The 23,948-nt window shown below is 45.5% G+C and overlaps 1 protein-coding gene across 3 annotated transcripts; it reads left to right on the plus strand.

Annotated features, from left to right (window-relative positions):
* Positions 1-1,307: 1,307 nt before the first annotated feature.
* On the plus strand, positions 1,308-23,436 carry Supv3l1 (Suv3 like RNA helicase). Of its 3 annotated transcripts, none has more exons than XM_059281731.1 (15): positions 1,308-1,637; positions 3,112-3,189; positions 3,739-3,846; positions 4,964-5,078; positions 6,750-6,918; positions 9,102-9,213; positions 12,232-12,309; positions 14,318-14,409; positions 16,046-16,226; positions 16,350-16,443; positions 18,350-18,569; positions 19,717-19,797; positions 20,244-20,420; positions 22,150-22,298; positions 22,982-23,436. In XM_059281731.1, the coding sequence occupies exons 1-15, from the start codon at positions 1,367-1,369 to the stop codon at positions 23,394-23,396; spliced, it is 2,340 nt and encodes a 779-aa protein (XP_059137714.1). In that variant the 5' UTR covers positions 1,308-1,366; the 3' UTR covers positions 23,397-23,436. The 3 variants fall into 3 exon arrangements, with proteins under 3 accessions (XP_059137714.1, XP_059137716.1, XP_059137717.1); XM_059281733.1 differs by lacking the exon at positions 1,308-1,637 and adding an exon at positions 2,136-2,186; XM_059281734.1 differs by lacking the exon at positions 1,308-1,637 and adding an exon at positions 2,272-2,436.
* The last annotated feature ends 512 nt before the right edge of the window (positions 23,437-23,948 follow it).

The following is a 23,948-nucleotide window of genomic DNA, read 5'->3' on the forward strand; positions in this document are numbered from 1 at the left end:
CACCCACGCAGTAAGCCAGAGAAAGCCAAACTGAGAAAGTCTGACAACGGGTTTATTTGAGCAAAGCAACTTCTGGGCGGGTTTTCCAGTCCCAGAGATCGAGGCGAGGGAACGGCGCCCACAAATGAAAGCAGGGAGACTTCATAGATTGTAGGCAAAGGATGATGACATGTACGCCACAAGCTGGGTTTGTGCCTAGTATGGTCAAAAGCTGAGCGCATTAGATGGGGACTTGCGCAGCTGGCAACTTCAGGGGAGGATCTGTAGTAGCCGCTAAGAATTCGGAACTGGACTTTTTGTCGCCTTTCCTTTGTTCGGAGGCTCTGAGTATGTGTGGGAGGGGGCGGGGGGCTTGGGAGTAGAGACAGGCAGAGACATAAATGGGGCTTTCCGGATCATGCAGGGGCGAGACGGAGGTTCCGACCGAACATAAAGGACTTCTTAAATCCCTAACGTTACCTTGTAAATCAAAAGCACTTAGCAAACTGTTTCAAGAATCCTACTGGACACAGAATGTTACTTATATAACGTGTCACTTAAAGTTACAAGATCATAATGTAGGAATGGGAGAGTATAAGGAACATCTGGCCGTTTGTTTTGAACTTTAATATGTTTCAGTCTCGGGAGGAAATAGTATCCAACTAATACAAACGAGATTAATCTTTTAAGAAGGTACACAGCGTTTACTTTTGTCTTGTTCTGACTTTCGAGTTGTGAGGAGTGCAAGCTGCTTACATTAATGTTTAAGTCCTGTAGCTCAATGGTGGAGCAAACGTCTAGCATGCTCATGGTTCCATCATCGAGTCCTAGCACCGAGGAGGGACACACATGTGCCATACAAGGACTTTACTTACTGTCGTACAACGAAATTTCTCTGCAACTCGTCTTGCTCTGTAACAGGTCAAGTCATGTCCTCCAACGTTATCCTACCAGGGAACTAAGGACGATAACACACCAATTGTCTTGGGGAATGAATTTTAGCGTTTAAAGCCACGTGCCGCTGGACGCTGGCTCACCGCAGTGGCCAGCTTGGTCACATGACGACGCGTGCACGATTCCCCTTGGCTCATCTGTGGCGTCCCTAGAGATGCCTGATTATTTTCCCCTACTTTGGAGAAAGCTGCGGCCAGTTGCCGCAGAAAGCGTGAAAGAATGGGAGCTTGTTTCCTCCAGTGTACCCTGCAGACGTCATTCTCCCTTGAAGAGCGCGAGCTGCCTGCCCTTACATCTCCTTTACGGTCAGGCGCAGACTGGGACAGCCCTGCTCCCGCTCTGGGTCCTTTCGCTCTGCGGGCGCCCGGCGCGCGTCACTGTTCAGCGCCCAGTGGCCGGGCTTCTCCCGGCTCGGGTTGGAGCCGCGGCCTCGATGTCCTTTCCGCGGTGTGCCCTGCTGTGGGCTCGGCTCCCGGCGGGGCGCGGGGCTGGGTCCCGGGCGGCCACCCGCTCCGCCCTTCGCGCCCTCGTGGGGCCTTTCCCCGGGGCTCCAGGACGCGTTCCCTGCCTAGCCGCCTCCTCCTCTGCCTCCGGGGGCTCCAAAGCCCCGAACACGTCCTTGTTCGTGCCGCTGACAGTGAAGCCTCAGGGTCCCAGCGCCGACGGCGACGTGGGTGCCGAGCTCACTCGGCCTCTGGACAAGAGTGAGTGTTGGAGCCGCCCGGCGAAGGGGCAGAGTTTGAGGCTCAGACCTGCGGAGTGCGGTGTGTGTGCTCCTTTCTGGAGCCCTCAGCACTCGGAGCTAATTCATTCTTAACTCCCTTTATAGGGACATTGACCCTTCCCGTCCTTCGCCTGAGTGGTTAAACTTCGTCTCTTGGGTTGAGAGGGTGAGGAAAGAATTTCGTCCCTTAGTGGTGCGCTGCTTGTGCTCCTCGGGTCCTCAGAGGGCGTGAAGGGATGACAGCGAGGACTTTCAGAATTCTTTGCCATTGACTGGACTCGGATGTCTAACAATGTTAAGATGCCGTCTTGTTGCCAAGACGACGAGTGTCCGATCCCGACTTCTCAATAAATGTACTCTCCCACGAGGTAGACCGACATGTAAATACAAGATAGAAGTTGATAAATGAGCCCTTGCCAAGAGTAGTAGACATCCCTACCCTCCCAGGTTCCAGAGATGAAGGAAAAAAAAAAAAAAACCCTTAGCAACACTGGGTGGCAGTGGTTTTTGTCCTACCAATTAGGTTCGGGTGAGTTTGACAAGTGTGTAAATGTTTTCAGTGGAACGGGGCTTCAGATTATGTGGCCACTGTGTGACTAGGAGGGTGAAAGGTTTCCTCCAACCGAATGACATTCTTGAAGATTGAAAGAATACCATGTCTTCTAGACAAAAGCTGTCCAGGAACAACCGTTAGGCAGCTGGCTTTAATAAGTGAAATTGATGCTTCCTATTGTGACTTTAAAACAGACTTTATCTTGGGAGTCTGAGGCAGAGGGATGGTAAGTTTAGTGCTAGCCTGGGCTATAGAGTGAGTTCAAAACCAGCTAGGGTAACTTAAAGAGATCCTGTTTCAAAATTAAGTTTGTTTGTTTCTAAATGAGCTTGAGGATACAGCCCTGGGACACAGCGCTTGCCAAGCATGTGTGCAATGCCCTAGGTTCATTTCCCAGTACTGTCTTCAACTAATCAACAAAATAGTACTCCTCTTCTTTCCCCTCCCTCCCCCTCTACCCTTTCCCTCCTCAAAAGAAGCCCAGGCTGTTCTCAGACAGGGGATTGCCACTGACTGATTACTGGTACGGGCCACCATGGCCAACACTGCTGCTAGCAGTGAGGTACTTCTGCCTTGGAAAGTGGAAGGGCTCACCTCTTCCTGGAAGTGATGGCTCCTCTGGGAGCTTTGGGCACAAGTGGACATTAGAAGACCACTCTGTGGAGCTGGTTCTCTCCTTGTGTGTCTGCGGTGGAGCAGGGATGTTGTGTTGTTCTGTCCTGTCATTTTCCTTACACTCCACTGCACGCTAACTCACCAAGAGGGATCAGCTCACAGCTTCACGTTCTTGCAGCATTCCTGAGGCTGCTACCTTTAGCGTTGTGACTTCAGGGTCCTTTTGCTTTTTGTAGATGTGTCTAAATTGGGAAACAAATGTTAAACTTTCATATCTCTCTTTCAGACGAAGTAAAGAAGATCTTAGACAAGTTTTATAAGAGGCAAGAAATTCAAAAACTGAGTGCGGACTATGGACTTGATGGTAAGGCCAACAACTTTTTTAAGATTTATTTTCAGTTATTTTTATTACTTTATGAGTATTTTGCCTGTGTACCACTTTCCTGAAGTACCCATGGAAGAGGATGTTGGATACCCTGGAGTTGGAGTTAAGAGATGGTTGTGAGCCACCACATGGGCACTGAGAATGGCGCCTTGTTTCCCAGGAGGGGCACTTTTAACCACTGAGCTATCTCTCCAGCTCTGCCAATAACATTTTTATAGAATTGTTACATTTTACTTTGTACTTTGTTATATGTAGTTACAGTACATAGTTGTAGTCTGAAGAAAAGTCTCTCTCTGGGGACCCCCAAGCCCATCTTGCAAGCCAGACTGCACAGTTCAGGAGGAGCTACATGTTCAGCCTGCCTCAGGGTCCTGTTTAGTTTCTGTTTTAGCCCAACTTATAATAAACCAGCTGTGCCACCAAAATATTAATAGGCGCTTGGAGCTTGCTGTGGTCTGTATATGTTTTAAGATTGAGAATGCAAATAAAGACTAAGTCTTGTATGCTTTGATTTTGTGTTTTCCACAGCCCGACTCTTCCACCAAGCTTTCATAAGCTTTAGAAATTACATTATGCAATCCCACTCCCTGGATGTGGACGTTCACATTGTCTTGAATGATATCTGCTTCAGTGCAGGCAAGTGCTTAGAGAATTCTTTAAAAAGTTATTTTGTGTATGTGAGATAGAGTTGGGGAGAAGAAGAGAAAAAATGTGTGTGTGTGTGTGTGTGTGTGTGTGCGTGCGCGCGCGCGCGCGCGCGCGCGCGTGTGTGCACTTACTTGGTTGGAGGTCAGAGGGCAACTTTTGGGAGTCTGCTCTTGTAGCAGGAATCTTAAAAGTTCTTATCAATAAAATCAAACCTGAGGCCAGTTATTGGGGTGAATGCTGGAAGATCAGAGAGACAGAACAGGCCACAGCTTCCTCACTTTGCCAGTTCCTCAGCTGATCCTGTTTCCTCAGACTGGAAGCCTCTGAGTCCTCATATCTAAATGGATCTCAGCTGAACTGCTGCTAGAAACCTAAAAGCTTAACCAGCCAAAAGCTTCTAGTTTCTGGTCTCCACGCCTTATATATCTTTCTGTTTTTGCCATCACTCCCTGGGATTAAAGGCATGAGTCACCATGCCTGGCTGTTTCCAATGTGGCCTTAAACTCACAGAGATCCAGAGGGATTTCTGCCTCTGGAATGCTAGGATTAAAGGTGTGAGTGCCACCATTTTCTAGCCTTTGTATCTAGTGGCTGTTCTGTCTCTGACCCCAGATAATTTTATTAGGGTGCACATATTTTGGGGAACACAGTACCCCCACATGCTCTCTTCCCGCTGTGGGTTCCCAGGGTTGTAAAGCAGTGCCCTTGCTTGCTGATCTGTCTCCTGGGCCTGCTTAGGGGGGGGTTCTTTTTATTATGTTTAGTTTATGTGTGCGGTGTTGTGTCTGTACATATTTCTGTGCACCACATGCACGTGGTGTCTGTAGAGGCCAGAGGAAGGTATCAGATCTCCCAGGACTGGAGTTGTAGTCAGTTGTGAGCTGCCATATGGGTGCTGGGAATCCAACCTGGGTCATTTCAAGGCTAGCCTGGTCTACAAAGGAGTTCCAGGACAGCTAGGGCTACACAGAGAAACCCTTTCTCGAAAAACTGAGAAGGGGGGGGGTCTGAACTGGGAGGACTGCACGTTTGAGATTTACGTTTGAGATTCAGTTTTGAGTACTCATGCAGAGCGAGCATGCTAATGCACTGTGCTGTTTTACAGCTCACGTGGACGACTTATTTCCATTTTTCTTGAGACATGCCAAACAGATATTTCCTGTATTGGAATGCAAGGATGACCTCCGTAAGATCAGTGACTTGAGGATCCCACCCAACTGGTTAGTTCTGGTGCTTACTGATATGGGATTTCCTAATTTGGGGAAACTAATGTTGATGCTTTTGTCTTATACTAGATAATAAATTATAGGGTCTAAATTTTGTTTTCCCTGAAGATAAAATAAAATAACAAAGAGATTAATTCTGTGAGACATTCTATTGGTGTGTCCCTTTCATCCTGATAGAGCTCGGATTAAGGTTTTCTTAGGACAGATTTCAGATAAAGTTTCTTTTCTTTTTTTTTTTTTTTAAAGATTTATTTATTATGTATACAGTGTTCTGCCTTCATGCCAGAAGAGGGCGCCAGATCTCATTACAGATGGTTGTGAGCCACCATGTGGTTGCTGGGAATTGAACTCAGGACCTCTGGAAGAGCAGCCAGTGCTCTTAACCACTGAGCCATCTCTCCAGCCCAAGTTCCTTTTGCAAAATTGTTCTAAGTTGTAGTCCTGATGGCTTAGCTGACTGCCTGAATGGTAATAGTTCTTTCCCCATCGCCGGAGCTCAGCATCTTAGCCTGTGATGCCTTTGAGACACTCCAATCAAATTCTGCAGGCTGCTTCTAGGCCCTGCCAGGTCTCACCTTACATAGGTCTAGCCCAGCCCTTGGCCAAAACACCACAGAACCTCCCTTGCACCCACTCGGTGACTTCAGGGCTCCCACTCTCTGCATCTTTTTTGCTCATTGACATTCTGCCATTCAAATCCCAACTGCTTCAATCCAGATTGGAGAGTTTGCTCAGTTGATAGGTCATTTGTCTAGTAGGGACAAAGCTCCAGACTTGATGCCCAGTACTGAATAAAGCCAAGCATGGTGGTAGATGCCTGTAATCCATCATCAAATCCAGCATTTGGGAGGTAGAGGCAGAGGGTTAAGAATTCAAAGTTGCTGGTCGTGGTGGTGCACACCTTTAGTCCCAACACTCAGGAAACAGAGAAAGGAGTATCCCTGTAAGTTCGAGGCCAGCGTGGTCTACATAGAGAGTTCCAGGCTAGCCAGGGCTACATAGACTCTATCTCAAGAAAAAGAAGAAAAAAAATCAGTCATTTTTGGCTATATAGCAAGTTGGAGGCCAACCTAGGCTACATGAAACCCTGTCTTTTAAAAAAAAAAAAATTGCAGTCACTTGAGCAGCTCTAAGTCTGACCTGCTTGTTCAGGGCAGTTGTTGTCCTTTGCTTGGCCTCCGTCACTCCGTCCTGCTGGGGTGTATTAACATCATCTCCAGTGCTCCTTCCGTCAGGAGTCTAGTCCTCACTGCCTGTGTCTCTGTCCCAAAGAGTTGCTGCAGTATTTGCCCCATTTTGTGTTTGCAGATGGTGGTAGGGCATCTCCTCCCCAGTCAGTCCACGTGGTCAGAAGCAGAGGCTCAGTTACTATCTTTATAAATACTGACATTACTAGGCCGGGGGTATTTCCTTTGGGGTCTTAGGGTCAGAGTTGTGGGAGTGTGGGAATGATGTAAGCATCTCTATGGGGCCAGTTTAAACTCATTTTCAGAACCTTGAGATAGCCAAAACATTCTTTTACATTTGGAGTTTCTCCAGTAAGTCCATTCTGGAAGTCTTGTTATTTTAATGTGGTTACACATCCCTTCAGTGAGTTTCAAAGACTGTCTGCTAGGATTGGTTATGAGGTTAATAGAATTAATTCCTTACCTACTCATGTTTTAGGTACCCAGAAGCCAGAGCCATACAACGGAAGATAATATTCCACTCTGGCCCCACCAACAGTGGAAAGACTTACCATGCAATCCAGAGATACTTGTCAGCGAAATCTGGAGTGTACTGTGGCCCTTTGAAACTGCTGGCACACGAGATCTTTGATAAGAGTAATGCTGCTGTCAGTACACTACCAAGTGTTTGCTCATTTCCTTAATAACTTTCCTTTGTTGGGGTGGAGGTGGGGAAACTGCGTAGTAATTCACTATTGACAGGAAATGCCTGTGTAGTGCACTGAGAAGCCGTCAGTTGTAAAAGGTAATGATGCCCCACCCAGTTGTGGGAGGAAGAGATGCCAGACTCCAACATGCCACCCATGTGCTGTATCCTTAGTTCAGAGAAAATGTGAGGAAAGGCCTGTGATCCCAGCACTTGGAATATGGAGGCAGGAGGCAAGCCTGAGCTACATAGGAAGCCCTGTCTCAGAAAACCAAAAGAACATCAATGAACACTTAGTACAGAGAACGAGATTAAATATTACTAGAATATTTATTGTAGAGAGAATGATGAGGAGCCCCCCATCAAACTCTACAGGTGCTTCATTTCCTTTTTTTTTTTTTTAATTTATTTGCTTTTTCAAGAAAGAAACCATCAGTTAGTTCAAACTCTCTTTGAACTGTTCCTCGCCAGGATGTGTACTTAGCAGTGTTAGATCAGACTTGGATGCTCTGAGCTGGAACTGCTCATCAGGACTAGAGCCATGTTTTCAAAACTGGACTGAAGCCCTTTGGTCTGAGCATTGTCTCACTAAATGGGCCACTTTTCATTATCTTAGTATAGCATGATGTGACGTTAGCCAGTTTGGTTTAGATAATTTGTATTCTGCATTAAAAAAAAAAAGATTACTTTTTTTTTGTATACGTAATACTTTATCCATACATTTTAGATGTTTATCTTCAAAATGAAGACTTGGTTGAGTTTTTATTTATTTGTTTATTTATTTATTTTTTATGTATTTTTTTCCATTAACAACTATAGAATATTTATCTGAAAGGATATTTAGTTGATAGACTACTGTTATTTAATACTTAATCCATATTCAAATTCAAGTTTTGTTGGGCTGAAAAAATGACTTCACTGGTTAAGAGTGCTTGCTGCTCTTGCAGAGGATCCATGTAGGCTAGCTCACAAAGTGCCTGTAACTCCAGCTCCAAGGGACCCAACACCTTCCTGTCTCTGCAGGTAGCACACACATATGCTTAAAGAAAAAAATAAAATATCAACGCCGGGCCATGGTGGCACACACCTTTAATCCCAGCACTTGGGAGGCACAGCCAGGCGGATCTCTGTGAGTTCAAGGCCAGCCTGGGCTACAGAGCGAGATCTAGGACAGGTACCAAAACTACACAGAGAAACCCTGTCTCGGGGGAAGAAAAAAAAAAGAAAAGAAAAGAGAAAAAAATATCCTAAATATTTTTCTATGTCAGTTCTCAAGTAACAGTCTCTCTAGTCCTTCCTAGGATCCCATCTAAGTCCTCACATGCTGTGCCCATTTTTCTAGTTTACATTAATTTCAGAGTTCTTCATTCTGTCTTTGTCCCCTGGAGCCTTTTTATGTTTTAAATACTCTAGTTGCTTGTTGACTAGACTTTCTCAGATTGAGCACAAAGCATCCTTTATTTTGGAGAACGCTGCATTCTCCAAAATAAAGCCATGCCTGTAGCTATGCCTAGAATGGTTGAGAACCCCATTGTGCCATAGCACTGATGTTTCTTCAGGGGAGTTAAAGTGAGGCCTCTTTATTCTCAAGCTTTACTCACAGTGATGTTCTTGAGTGTAGAAACAGTTCATGTTGATTGCATTCATTCCACCAGTGCTGAAATGTGCAGAGTGGAAGTGAAAGGTGGAGCCCAGTGGTAGAGCACCTGCCTGGATCCACTACCTACTACTGCAAAAGGAAACAGAAACCAGAGCCAGAATGTTAGCCGGGAGCCTTGCTGCATGTCTATAATCCCAGTACTTGGGAGCTGGAGGCAGGAGGATGAGTTCAAATCATAGTTGGTTACATAGTGAGTTTGAGGCCAGCCTGGTCTACATGAAACTGTCTCAAGGATCAGGAACCACTGTGGTTTCTCTGCTGAGGGTTCTTCTGATTGGACGTTTCTCCAAATTTATCTTAAGTGTACAACAAAGTGGCTGTGTGTGTGTGAGTGTGTGTGTAAAAACATTGGGAATATTTTATTCAGCTATTTGAATAAGTTTGATAGGAATGGAATGCATCCTTTTAAACATCCTAGGCTACTTTTTGTTACCATTTTCAAGTCAGAGATAAGTCTGGGTTTTGTTTTATTTTTTCTCTTCCAGGGAGTACCATGTGACTTGGTGACAGGTGAAGAGCGGCAGACAGTTGAGCCTGAGGGGAAACAAGCCACCCATGTCTCTTGTACTGTGGAGATGTGCAGTGTTACAACTCCTTGTATGTATATGCTGTTCATAAAAGTAGGATGGGGAGGGTGTCAGCACAGTTAAACTTAGAATGTAGGGCTGGCTTTCTGATGAAAACATTCAAAATCTGGAAGAAGATAGTACACTGAGTACTTGGTGCTTCACAGTAAACTGTGTCATGCTTGATCTAACCCCAGTGCCTTAATCCCAGCACTTGAGCAGAGGCAGATGGGTCTCTGTGAGCTCAAGGACAGACTGGTCTGCATGATGAGTTCCAGGACAGCCTGGTCTCCATAAGGAGTTCAGGACAGCCTGGTCTGCATGATGAGTTCCAGGACAGCCTAGTCTCCATAAGGAGTTCAGGACAGCCTGGTCTGCATGATGAGTTCCAGGACAGCCTAGTCTCCATAAGGAGTTCAGGACAGCCTGGTCTCCATAAGGAGTTCCAGGACAGCCTGGTCTTCATAAGGAGTTCAGAACAGCCTGGTCTCCATAAGGAGTTCCAGGACAACCTGGTCTCCATAAGGAGTTCCAGGACAACCTGGTCTCCATAAGGAGTTCAGAACAGCCTGGTCTCCATAAGGAGTTCCAGGACAGCCTGGTCTCCATGATGAGTTCCAGGACAGCCAGGGCTACATAGTGAGACCTTGTCTTTAAAAAAAAAAAAAAAAGTCAGATGTAGTCTGGTTGTGTTATATACATATATTTGGAGTTCATCCATTCAAACAGTTACATAATATTTTTTTATGACAAAAATTCTTCATTTTCCCTATTAAGGAATATTTAGGTTGTTTAAATTTTGCCATGGGTCCAGAACATAGCTCAGTGATAGAGCACTTGCCTAGCAAGTGTAAGGCCCTGGGTTCCATCCTCAGTGCTGAAAAAAGTCTGTACTGTATACAGTGCATTAATGAACTTCTGGCTTATTTATTTATTTAGTTAGTTTTTTGAGACAGAGTTTTGCTGTGTAGCTTTGAGCCTGTCCTGGAACTCACTCTGTAGACCAGGCTGGCCTCAAACTCACAGAGATCCACCTGCCTCTGCCTCCTAAGTGCTGGGATTAAAGGCGTGTACCACCACTGCCCAGGTGGTTTTTTTGTTTGTTTTTTACTGGCTTCATTTTTAAAATACTAAAGTAGGGGCTAGAGAGATGGTTCAGTGGTTAAGAGCACTGGCTGCTTTTCCGGAGATCCTGAGTTCAATTCCCAGCAACCACATGGTGGCTCACAACCATCTGTAATGAGATCTGGTGCCCTCTTCTGGCTTGCAGGTGTACATGCAGGCAGAACACTGTATACGTAATAAATAAATCTTTTTTTTTTTTTTTTTTTTTTTTTTTTTTTTTTTTGTTTTTATTTTTGGTTTTTCGAGACAGGGTTTCTCCGTGTAGCTTTGCGCCTTTCCTGGAACTCACTTGGTAGCCCAGGCCGGCCTCGAACTCACAGAGATCCGCCTGGCTCTGCCTCCCGAGTGCTGGGATTAAAGGCGTGCGCCACCACCGCCCGGCGTAATAAATAAATCTTAAAAAACAAAACAAAACAAGCAAACAAAACCCTAAAGTGTAAGCAAATAAAGAAAACAGATATATGTACTGTCCTACCTGTTCCCAAACAGTGATTTTTAATTAACCTGTATATTTTCTGAACTCTGCTAATATTCAGATTTTGTTATGTGTTATGGTAGGTTATGCACTCAGGTGAATATGTTAAATATAGTAAGGATCATAGGGTTTTTTTACCAACAGTTTGTTTTTCTTTTTAAAATCAACTCTTCAAATAAATAGTTTTATATTTTTCAGTGTGTTGTAAAAGTCGTATCTATAACAATGCAAATGCACACACAAATCATAGGTTCCCTGCTTCCTGCTTTTTAACCTGTTTGTATGCCTTGATGTGATGAGTAATTTTTAATCTTGTTTTCATTATGAATTAGCTTTCTTTGATGTTCTCAATTCCTTGGTATTTGGGAGGGAAATGAAAATGTGACTTACAGAAACAGTGTAGCATGGTTAGAAGTATTTGGGCCAAAGCAGTGCAGCGGTGGTACACGCCTTTAATCCCAGCACTTGGGAGGCAGAGGCAGGTGGATCCCCGTGAGTTCAAGGCCAGCCTGGTCTACAGAGTGAGATCCAGGACAGCCAGGGCTACACAGAGAAACCCTGTCTCAAAAAACAGGGGGAGAGAGAGAGAGAGAGAGAGAAAGTATTTGGGCCTGAGGAGGGAAACCAGGTGCTGCTTTGCTTTCCATGATGATGGCAAACCCTCAAGTGTGAGCAGAGTCCGCGGGCCGAGGAGTCCTCCATCACTGCACTTGCTGGTCTTGAGAGCCGTCTCAGGGGAAGCTTCTTAAGTCTCTGAAAGGCTCTCCACTCCTCACTCCTGGATGCATAGGTGTCTGTCTTCTCCTTTGCCACTGTGTAGATGTGGTAGTTTGTTTGTTGAGACTATGTAGCCTTGGCTGGCCTGGATCTTGCTATATGGATCTGGCTCCTTTCAACCTCATAGAGGTCTTCCTGCCTCTGCCCCTCTCTACTGCTGGATCAAGACTCGTGCTACCACGATGCGCTAAGATTTATTTTTAATTGTGTGTGTGTGTGTGTGTGTGTGTGTGTGTGTGTGTGTGTGTGTGTGTATTTGTGCACTTGTGTAAGAGAGGGCGCTAATCCAGATCCTCTGGATGTACTCTGTTGCCCATCAACCTGCCTCCAGTCCACTGTGGTCATTTGTAGTAGGCAGAGTTAGCAGGGTGTGTCTGAGGTTGTAGAGAGTGGGACAGATGGAGGCAGTGGAGGAGAGTGGCTCAGTGTGGTGTTGAGAGTAGGTGGCTTGGATTTGATCTTATCCCTACACATACTATCTAACTTCTCTGGGCCGCCATTTACTTGCCGTTCAAATGGAGTTAACCTCATAGGATTCTGAAGGGGAACAAACCACTGAGAACAAGCCTGCTAGGAAAGATGCACCCAGTATGCCGTGGTAATGAGACTGGTGAGGGAGCTGGTGTTGCAGTGTAAGTGGCTTATTGCTCATGGGGACTCTTCTGTTTTAAGATGAAGTGGCTGTGATCGATGAAATTCAGATGATTAGAGACTCAGCCAGAGGATGGGCCTGGACCAGAGCACTGCTAGGTGAGTGTCTGACTGCTTCAGCCAGCCGCTGCCTCTCTTTTTGAGAAAAGGTATAAGCTTTTATATTAGTTGAATATTATTCTGATAGTGAAAAAATCCTGTTTCGTGAGTTATAAAGTTAACACAACCAAGTAACTCAAGTAGAAATGTTTGAATCTTGGAGGATATAGCCCAGTGGTAGAGCACTCTCCTAGCATAGGAGGGCCCTGAGTTTAATCCTTAGCACCAAAACAGTTAAAGTTTGAGGTTAGGGACATAGATAATCTGTAGAGTAGCTGCCATCAGGCCATGCATGAAGCCCTGGGCCTGATTTGCAGAAACCACATACCGGGTATGGTTGAACATTCCTGTTATCCTGGCTCTTGGGAGGAAGAAGCAGGACCATCGGGAGGGGAGAGGATTATCATGGACTACACAGTAAGTTTGGGGCCAGCCTGGGCTACCTTAAAGAAAAGGAAAGAAAGTTTGTCTTGCCATATTTACAGTCACTGTTAATGTCTTGATATGGTTCATGTCAGTCTTTTTATGCATGTGTTGTTTGAAGGACTTAGAACTTTGTGTTTTGCTGTTTTCTGGTTCTGTTGTTTCATATTCTGCAGATGACTGTGTCTGGGCATTGTCTGTTGAAAAGCAGTACTGTACTGCAGTTTGTTTCCTGGTGCTGAACATTTTTCTCATCAATGACTGTGTCTGGGTATTGTCTGTTGAAAAGCAGTACTGCACTACAGTTTGTTTCCTGGTGCTGAACATTTTTCTTATCACCAACAGTGCTGTAGTAGGATTATCGGTGGATGTAGCTTTTTACTTTTGATTTTTGTTTTATAGGATGGGGTCCTAGAAGTGGAATTCTTTAGGTTCACAGGCATGAATGCATGTGTATTGCCTGATTTTTATTTTGTTTATTTTTCGTTTTTTGAAATAGGGTTTCTCTGTGTAACCCTGGCTGTCCTGAAACTCACTTTGTAGACCAGGCTAACCTCAAACTCACAGAGATCCACCTGCCGCTGCCTCCCCAGTGCTGGGATTGAAGGTGTGCACCACCATGCCCAGTGTATTGCCTGATTTTTGAAGTGGATTTTCTCCTCCTCCTTCTCCTCCTCCTCCTCCTCCTTCTTCTTTTCTTCCCCAAACTCTGTAGCCCAGGCTGACTTTAAACTCCAGGTCTCCCTGCCCCAGCTGTAAAGTATAGAGTTCTAGGCTAGTCCCACCATACTTGGCTTGAGTTTTGGTCTAGCATGTTGCAGGGCAGCATTTTCAGATTGAAAACAAACAGCTGAACCCTGAGTTTGCTGTTAGACAGTGGGGAAAAATAGGTCTGCTCAGGCTAAGGAGCTTGGGGACATTTTTGCTCACCAGCCCCCACACCACTCTGTGAAGCACCTCAGCTTCCATGGAGTTCTGACTTGAAGAACTCGGGCCTAGGACTGATACCCATCATTAAGCATCAGAGTGCCAGCCTCCGGTCCTGCTTGGCCTCACCCTACAGTGGTGTCGACCTTGTTTGGAGCAGTTTAAAGCCTGTAAATTTATAAAACTGGCCTCTATCTTTGCCCATTCTAAGAAGGCTTGGGTCAGAGAAACTGAAAACATTGGACAGAGTTACAGTGCCATTAGGAAGAATACAGAGTGTAGTTGGAAGTTTCTCTGGTCCTGTCCCGGCCCTGCGGTCCAGACGAATTTCTCCTACCCAATCCTACAGTCGTTCAGACCCAAAGAAACATACAGAGGCTTAATATTAATAATGAACTGTATGGCCATTAGCTTAGGCTTATTATTGACTAGCTCTTACACTTAAACTGAGCCCATTTCTGTTAATCCATATGTCGCCACGTTTTCTGTGGCTTTACCTGTGTGCCTCAGCCGTCCTCTACCCAGAATTCTCCATGTTTGCTTATCCCGCCTATACTTCTTGCCTGGCTACTGGCCAATCAAGTGTTTTATTAAACCAGTGTACAAAAGCATTATTCCACAGCATCAGAGCAATGTAAATCTCTTTGTGCGTTTACAGGACTCTGCGCTGAAGAAGTCCATTTGTGCGGAGAATCTGCTGCTATTGACCTGGTCACTGAGCTTCTGGACACAACTGGTGAGGAGGTAGAGGTAAGAGATTGTGGGCTGCTTTCTCAAGGGCTGTGCCTCAGAGCTCAGGGTACCTGTCACTGGCTCCTGTACGCTCTAGGCTCGCAAAATCAGAACTTAACTACATACAATGAGTAAGTACCAGATCATATGTGAAGTCAGCATAAAGAGACCCCTTATTTGTATGCTGTCTAAAAACTATTGTTTTAAGAAAGATTGAAAACAGAGCTTAGCAAAAAGGGAATCTTTATTTTCTTGTGGCTGACTGGCTCCTATATATATGGTAAACTTCATAATGTGACGTTCTGATGGAGAGGCCATGACCCTATGTCTTCCAAGAGTGTGGGAGATTCTTCATCTTCACAAAATAACTTGTTCGTTTGTTTGAGGGGTGAGGTTGTTTTGTGTTTTTTGCTTTTGAGATACGGTCTCACCAAGGCTGGCTTTAAATTCATGGCAATTCCTGCCTTAGCCTCCTGAGTGCTGGGATTATAGGCATTTACCACCACGCTCAGCTTTCAATTTCATAAAAATCTTTGGAGGATTGAGCCAGATATGTTTATTTACTTACTTATTTATGGTGCTGGGAATTGAACCAAGGGCTTTATGCATGCTCTACTACGGAGCTCCATCCACAGCTCATGAATTGAAGTCTCTTTAGAGCTAAGTGAGTCAGACTATTGAATTTGAGACTCAGCCTAAGTCTGTAGTGTTCTCAGTCCTCTATATCACACATTGAGGCTTTTGTTATTTATGTAATTGCCAGATCTAGTTTGTATCCGTTTTGCAGATGTGGAGTGGGAAGAAACTGGTTTCCTTTAAAAACTGCCCATAATTCAGAGTTCCTTAATAAGATAGTAAAATTGTATCTGTTCCTTTTCTCATTGCTGTGGCAGATAGACAAGTAGTTGAAGGGAGGGAGGGAGGAAGGAAGGAAGGAAGGAAGGAAGGAAGGGCAGAAGGGCAGGCTTCTTTTGCTCACAGTGTCAGGGTCAGGAGCAGAGAGCCACTGACAGGCACTCAGTCAGCTTTGTTCTTTATTCTCCCCTCCCCAGCCATGGGATGGTGTCACTCACACTTAAGGTGGATCTGTCCTGCTGTTCCACCCTTTGACAAACACTCCCATAAGGCACACCCAGATGTGTGTTTCCATGGTGATTCTAAATCTCGTCTGCCTGACAGTGAGGATTAGTTTTTGCAGAAATGTAGACATGCTTTAAACCTGTAACAAATTTGTGCTGTACTTTGAGGGAGACAGAGTGGAGTGCAGTGGGAGAAATTCTGCATTCAAATTCTGGACGTCGCTGCTTTGGGCGCTGTCTGCAGCAAACCACAGAAGGCTGGAAAGATCTGATCTCATCTTTTATTGACTGTTTTACCCTGTCATAAAATGGAAATATCAGTCATAACCTTTCTGAAGCTGCCACGCTGTCCTGAAAAATCAGTGTGTGTTAAAGTTCTTTAAGGATGTCGACACAACATTAATTTAGCAATGTGAAGAATTAAAGGTAGCCCAGCATTCCAGTGAAGGTTTCTGTGTGTTGCTCCTGAAAGTTGATGCTTAACCAGCCTTTAGTTCAGTTGACCGCCTGCAAGCTTTTCGGTGATCGGGTACTGACTTGAGTGTGTTACTTTTCCGTGTGTGTCTTCATTGCAGGTTCACAAATATGAAAGGCTTACCCCCTTTTCTGTGCTGGATCATGCACTGGAGTCTTTAGATAATCTTCGGCCTGGGGACTGCATTGTCTGTTTTAGCAAGAATGATATTTATTCTGTGAGCCGACAGATTGAAATTCGGGGACTGGAATCCGCTGTCATATATGGCAGCCTCCCACCTGGTAATAATTAGCCTTTACTGGGACTGGGTGTAAAATCTCTTACATTTGCCATTTAGGTTGAGATATGTTTAGAAAGCATAGTAAGAAAAAAAAAATGGAATTAATGTGAACTATTCCTTCTAGGGACCAAACTTGCTCAAGCACGAAAGTTTAATGACCCCAGTGATCCATGCAAAATCCTGGTAGCTACAGATGCCATTGGCATGGGACTTAATTTGTAAGTAATTTGTTTATAATAAACAATGGGTTAGAAGTCAGGTTTTTTTTGTTTTTCAGTTTTCTAATCGATTAGGATGGAATTAACAATGTAGATTTGAGCTTTATCTTTCTATACTTGTTTGGGAAATAAAAGAGAATATCACAGAACACTGGGGTTTGTAGTGCTCCCCCACTAGGGCAGATCAGTTGTTACCTTGCTTTATTTTAGGTCTCTTAGTCATGCGGTGTCCAGTACCTCCAGTGTGGGGCGCTCGTTATCTCCAGATAGTAAAAGCAGCCAGACTGTTAATACTCAGAATCCTAAGAGTTCTTGGCAGCTGCGTGTGTGTGTGTGTGTGTGTGTGTGTGTGTGTGTGTGTGTGTGTGTGTGTGTGTTTGGGACAGTCTTGCTAGGTTGCCCAGGCTTGCCCTGCCTTGAGTTTAGTATGTAGGCTCCACTGACTTTGAGCTCTTGCCCACCACTCAGTTTGTCTTTTTTGTTTGTTTTGATTTTGATTTTTCTAAAGGATTTAAAAATTTTTTATTTTATGTGTGAGTGTTTTGCTTGCATGTTATGTACGTGCATCACATGTATGCAGTACTGAGGGGGCCAGAACCTCTGGAACTGCAATTATAGATCATTGTGAGGTACCATGTAGGTGCTGGGAATGGAACTCAAGTCCTCTGCAAGAGCAGCCAGTGCTCCTAAACTGAGCTGTTCCTTCAGTTGGTGCACTACACTGCCCAGGCTGGCCTCGAACTCCTGGGTCAGACAGTCTTTCTGCCTCAGCTCCTCAAGTACCTGGGACTTGAGGGCTATGCCGCTGTTCTTGGCACCACTGACCTGTAACACAGTATGAGAGCACTTTATCTGCTGTCGTTTTCTTTAGCTTAATAATTCAAATACTGTACAGTTTGCCCTCTCAAAGGGTGATTTTAAGTAAATATACACAGTTATTCAGACTTCTTGCTTGAGAGCTGGCCATGGTAGCACATGCCTGTAAACCCCAGCACCCAATAGGCCCAAACAGGAAGGTCCTGTCTTTTTGTTTGTTTGTTTGTTTTTTGTTTTTCAAGACAGGGTTTCTCTGTGTAACAGTCCTGGCTGTCCTGGACTCTATTTGTAGACCAACCTGGCCTCCAACTCATAGAGATCCACACCTGCCTTTGTCTCCCGAGTGCTGGGATTAAAGGCACCACCACTGCCGCTGAGACCCTGTCTTAAAAAACAAAAACAAAAGATGAATAAAAAGAATTCACAGCAAGCCTCTTTAAATTTTACTAGCCAGGCTCTCCTAGAAGTCATTGTGTAGCCCAATCAGCCCTCAAACACACAACAATCTTCCTGTCTCAGCTTCCTGAGTGCAAGGATTATAGGTGTGTGCCACAGTGCCTGGGCTTTCTCATTAAGAAAAAAAAAAAAAAAATCAGCCAGGTGTGGTGGCGCAAACCTTTAATCCCAGCACTCGGGAGGCAGAGGCAGGCGGATCTCTGTGAGTTTGAGGCCAGCCTGGTCTACAGAGTGAGATCAGGACAGGCACTAAAACTACACAGAGAAACAGTCTCGAAAAAACAAAACAAAACAAAAAAAAAGCAAACAAACAAACATAGCCAAGGAAGGACTATGTAAAGAGACAAAAAAAAATTTTTTTTAAATAATTTTATGTGTACGGGTGTTTGCCTAATGTGGTACAATTGGAGGTGTCAAATCCCCCAGGACTTGATTTCCAAATGATTGTGAGCCACCATGTGGGTGCTGGGAATAGAACTCTAGAGTCTTCTGGAGGAGCAACAAGTACTCTTAACTGGTGAGCCATCTAGCCAGCCCCATTTTGACTTAAAGGAGAGTTAGACTGAGCACATCTTGATGACCCAAGTGACAGGGCTGTGTACAGTCTGTGGGGTCACTTTTATTTCTATTTCAGGAGCATAAGGAGAATTATTTTTTACTCCCTTATAAAGCCCAGCATCAATGAAAAGGGAGAGAAGGAGCTAGAGCCAATCACCACCTCCCAAGCTCTGCAGATCGCTGGCCGAGCCGGCAGGTTCAGCTCCCACTTTAAGGAGGGAGAGGTCACAACAATGCACCGGGAGGACTTGGCTTTGCTGAAGGAGATTCTGAACAGACCTGTGCCTCCCATACAGGTAAGGCTGCACATGTCACTGCTCCCGCTGCACGCAGGATAGTCTCCTTCCCGAGTCTCCTGCCTCAGTGTGTGGAGACAGAAGGGCAGCCTGAGCTGGGAGACCACGACAAGAAAGCTCTCCTTGGGGCTGGAGAGATGGCTCAGCAGCCGAGAGTGCCAGCATCCATGCCAGGCGGCTCGTGACTGCCTGTAACTCCAGCTTCAGTGATCGTGTACGCACGCACGCACGTGTACATACATGCATGCACACCATAATTTAAAAGTAAATACAAGGCTTTCCTCTAGTGTTTGGAGAGACATCAGTACCTCTTAGAGAATTGTGGACAAGTGAGAGATCCAGAGTCAAAATCAGTTGACTAGTTGGCCTGATTTCCTCGCTGTGGGTGCACATAGAGTTATGTCATAAAGTGGAGAACGAACTGAGCTTGACTAGACAAGAGACTTAGCCCCTAGTTATACAACTGCAAGTAAGGACTTCTGTGGTTCAATCCATGGCTGTTGGATCACATTTTAAGTTTCTAGTGGCTCATTTCATCTGTTAGGAAGATGATAGGAAGAACTCTGTGAGATGATGGGGTGGAGGCTGGTGACCTGACTGTCCCTGGGTGTGATGACTCCTGAGTGGCCCCTGTGCAGTGCATACTCAGCCCTCTCTCCTTGTGTGCACCTCATTTCTGGACGTCATATGACCTCTTCCTCCCCCCTTCTCTCTCTCATCCTCATCCTCGGCTGTGGGCGTGGCTTAGCACTGCAGTATAAGGGCCCAGCTGACGTCCAGTGTAGATGTTGTCTCATGGCTGTGGCTTCCTTGTTCACTCCTAGTCAATAGTGAGAACTGCAATTTGGAAAGTTGTTTCATCCTTGAAGGCATATTTGTTATTCTGTCAAATCTGGTCAAATGACTAAAGCATGACAGAAGGCTACGTAATCTGCCATCTTCATTAAATAATCCTATCAGCTTTGCTAACTGCAGTAAAGACTTCAACTGGTCATGTCTTTTTCTCTCTAGTACTGAAATTCTTGGCATGGGACTCATTTGATAAGAACTTAGCCTAATGTAGAACATGGTTTCAAAAGAAGAAAATGCCATTCAGAAAATGAAGGGGCAAGCTCAGCTCGCAGTTATCTTATCTTTTACTTTACAGGCAGCTGGTCTTCACCCCACTGCTGAGCAGATTGAGATGTTTGCCTACCATCTCCCTGAGACAACGCTGTCCAATCTCATCGTAGGTGGAAGCTCTTCTAATCTTCTCTTTTCCAATTGTTGACATGCCGTGTCAGTACCGGCTCACTGCATGGGCGGGAGTGGACAGTCTGCCTCCGTGCAGTCGCCGTCCATGAAAGGGGTATCGCTGGTGAAAACTTCTGAAGGATTCGAGTGCTGGGCACACATGTCAGTACACACCTGTAAACCCAGTGCTCAGGACACTGAGGCCCTAGAGTTGGCCGCTAGCCCAGGGGGCGCAGTGAGCCTCTATATCAAAAAGAAGTTCAGGTTAGGAAGACCATGGGAGAAGTGTCTTAGCTTTAGAGAGCAGAAAGTTCGGCACACCTCTCCTGAGGTCTGCTAAGGACTAAAGAGCTGTCTTTTGTGGGCGTGAATTCTGTATTCACACCCAGTGGGATAGTTACATCTATGCAGTTCAGTAATTTCATATATATTTTCCCCCAGGATATTTTTGTAGACTTTGCACAAGTTGATGGGCAGTATTTTGTCTGCAATATGGATGATTTTAAGTTCTCTGCAGAGTTGATCCAGCATATTCCACTAAGTCTGCGGGTGAGGTATGTGTTCTGCACGGCCCCCATCAACAAGAAACAGCCTTTTGTCTGCTCGTCCCTGTTACAGGTACGTCTTTAGCTCTGTGCTGTTTTGAGTTGTTCCAGGTTGATCCATTTTCCTCCAAACGGTACTTTGTCCACCAAAAGAAACACTTGGGAGAGCACCCTAAATATAGGACACTTTGTGAAAATTTAAACATAAAGTGACCTTGTATTTGGGCCTGGATGAAAGCCACTGTGCAAAAGCTGACGCACAGGGACAGATAAGCGGTTGGAGGGGTTAGGGTTTGGGGGTGGCAGTGGTCCTCATTTCTTTAACTGAGGGCTGCGCCTCTTCCCTCTCATCCATTCATACTGGGCTGTGGTGTGACGTGTGAGGAGCACAGGATTCTAGGGGGAAGGGCAGCAGACTGAACTGTCTCAGGAGCACAGGATTCTAGGAGGAAGGGCTGCAGACTGAACTGTCTGGCCCTTAAGTACCTGCTGCTCCATCCTGAGTGCTCACCTCATGCTGCTAAACTCAGGCTTCTCTGGATTTCCTGACATCTCCACCATAGGCCTTAGCATTCTGTTCATCAGCTCTATTTTGATTACCTTTATTTGTGAATTTACTTTTTAAGTTATTATAATATATATATATTATAATAATATATATATAAATAATACACATGCCAAATTCAGGCATTACAGAAAGGTTAAAACTGTCTGCCATCCCCAACCTCAGGCCTCTGGACACCTGCTGTTAATTTATTTCACATGGTATCTACATACCTGTAGGAAGTCCAGTTCTTTGGCGGGTGTTTTCCCATAGGTGTTATCATGAATTGTTCTACAACTCGCTTTCCCTTTCCCTTAGCAGTGTGCCTTAGAGGTCCGTGTCAAGTATTTTCCAGGTCATTGGTGGAGAGCCAGGGGAAGGGGGAGGTTGTGGGGCAATCTTCAGCTCCTGCGTGCTCACATGACTGGAGCTGCTTCCTGTGGCCTTGATCCTGTTTACACCATTCTTTTTTTTTTTTTTTTTTTTGGTTTTTCGAGACAGGGTTTCTCTGTGTAGCTTTGCGCTTTTCCTGGAACTCACTTGGTAGCCCAGGCTGGCCTCGAACTCACAGAGATCCTCCTGGCTCTGCCTCCCGAGTGCTGGGATTAAAGGCGTGCACCACCACCGCCCGGCTTACACCATTCTTCAAACAACAATTCCAGCAAAGCAGGAGCCTCTGCCAGGGAGAGGACCCTGGAAGAGTGCAAGTCAGCAGTTGTTTAGGCCTTCTGTTGGAAGCTGTGAAATGTAGAGGCTTTCCCTATTCTGGTACCTCATCCGTCCTGGACTATAAGGAGCTCGCTCTGCTGATGGCCTCAGATGACACTTGGGATGATGGTTTTGAGAAATTATGCAGATTCTGGGTACCAAACTCAGGCCACGAGGCTTGTCAGCAAGTGCCCTTCCCTAAGGAGACAGTCTTGCTGGCCCATTTTAATTTCCAATGAACATTTTCAGCTGAACGTGGTAGCACACTTCCATAACCCCAGTGCCCAGGTGGAGGCAAGAGAATCCAGAATTCAAGGCCTTTCTTGGTTAGATAGCAATTTGAGGCCAGCCTGGCCCGAAAAAGACCTTGTCTGAACTAAAGAACCCTATAAAGTATTAAATGTGTTTTAAAGTAGGAAAGTGTCAAGCAGGAAGGAGACCAGCTTGTCTTTTCAAACAGCCACAGGTAACAGGTTGCACCTCCTTTTTCTTTCTAAACAGACCTAAGAGGATGCTGGTTATGTTACCAAACTTTGTTCTTTCCTCTCAGTTTGCCAGGCAGTATAGCAGGAATGAGCCCCTGACCTTTGCTTGGTTACGCCGGTACATCAAGTGGCCTTTGCTTCCGCCTAAGAATATTAAAGACCTCATGGACCTTGAAGCTGTCCATGATGTCTTTGATCTCTACCTGTGGCTAAGGTACCGAACCTTCTCCTTTCTATGCTCTCAATTTTCTAACTCACAGGGCAAATAAAGGTTTGTGAGTGGGTTTCTGTTCTTTCAAGTTGGAGATACTTGGTGGGTGCTGTCTATCTATTTTCTGTGGAGGTGCTTGAGTTTAGTCATACTCATTCCTGAGAAGACTTCAGGAATACCTAAGATAGCAGCCGATGGGGTGTTGACCAGACCCTTGCTAGTGGAAGAGTAGTGTCCCTTGGGGACTGTTCAGAAGTAAAGAACTTCAGCTCCACCCAGACCTAAATTCTCATTTTTAAAAAAAATTATTACTCTGTGTGTGTGTGTGCGCGCGTGCGTGCGTGCGTGCGTGCGTGTGTGTGTGTGTGTGTGTGTGTGTGTGTGTGTACATGTTTGTGTGATGGGGTAGGTGGGAAATGCACGTGCCAGGGTGCATTTTGTTTCATTTTTTGGAATGGATTCTCTACTTCGTATTTCCTGTGGGCCCCGTGACTCTAACTCAGGTCGCGAGGTCTGTGAAGCGGTCACCTTTATCTTCTGAGCCGTCTCCTCGGCCCAGATGGTGCATTTGAACACAGCTTCCAGCCGTTAATGTGCATTCCTGGTGAGAAGCTTTGCTCTAGAATGGGTAGGTTCTCAGAGTTGATTCAGAGACGTAGCTCTAATTCCCTTTGTTCTTTTCCCAGCTACCGATTTATGGATATGTTCCCGGACTCCAGCCTCGTTCGAAATCTCCAGAAAGAACTGGATGTCATTATCCAAGATGGTGTGCACAACATCACCAAACTGATTAAAATTTCTGAGTCACGCAAGCTTTTGAAGCTGGAGAGCCTATCTTCAGGGAGCCAGTCAACTTTGTCAGGAGCCTTAAAGAGCCCGGCAAGAAGGACACGTGGCACCAAAGGTGCTGGGGGTAAAGCGGCAGAGGCACCCAGCCCCGGCGCCGGGGAGCTGCCCCTCGCCTCCAGGCTGGTGCAGCAAGGACTCCTCACTGCAGACATGCTGAAGCAGCTCCAGAAAGAGTGGCTGACACAGCGACCAGAGCAGGGCAGAGAGAAGGCCGGGACAAGAAGGAAGAAGAAGGACCCCAACTCCGAATAGGTTTTTTAACTTTGCAAATAAAATCGATATTAAATCCTTATGCACATGGCATTCACTGCCTGTGGTGGGATTGTGGCCATCTTGCACTTTTTTATATTTTTTTGCAAAGTAAATTCCTAAAGCCACCCAAACTACTCATTGCAACTTTTAAAATAGTGTCTTCGAGGGTTTACCTAAGTGTTCCTAATGGCCTCTTGTAGAGTAGCCCCAAGACACTGCTGTTTCAGAAGTCCTGCACGACGTCATGTCGCTTTGGGGGATTGTTAGGCCTGTTGTTGAGGATGTCACAGGAGGAATTCTTCGACACACACTGCTGTGGGTTATGCCCACTACCAGAGATTGTTCTAGAAGCTGGAAATATACACTAGCAAGATGGAGTACAGCTCAGCAGGGCAAGGACACGGTGTCTCTAGTGTGCTGCAGTAGCCACTGTGTGGGCTTGTGTGGAAGCAGTCTGACTCTGAAATGAGTGCACACACAGGTAGAAATAAGTGATGGGGAAGGAAGGGGTGCTGTCAGGTCACCCCTGTTTAAAGGCCAGTCTGTTGCATA

The sequence above is a fragment of the Peromyscus eremicus genome, chromosome 16_21 (genome assembly GCF_949786415.1).
Source record: "Peromyscus eremicus chromosome 16_21, PerEre_H2_v1, whole genome shotgun sequence".
Lineage (NCBI taxonomy): Eukaryota > Metazoa > Chordata > Mammalia > Rodentia > Cricetidae > Peromyscus > Peromyscus eremicus.

Excerpts from the sequence above, each read along its gene's own strand:
- Supv3l1 (XM_059281731.1), top strand. The coding sequence starts at position 1,367 with ATGTCCTTTCCGCGGTGTGCCCTGCTGTGGGCTCGGCTCCCGGCGGGG. Across the intron at positions 5,079-6,749 it reads TTGAGGATCCCACCCAACTG|GTACCCAGAAGCCAGAGCCA; the intron begins GTTAGTTCTGGT and ends CTCATGTTTTAG. Across the intron at positions 9,214-12,231 it reads GTGCAGTGTTACAACTCCTT|ATGAAGTGGCTGTGATCGAT; the intron begins GTATGTATATGC and ends TTCTGTTTTAAG.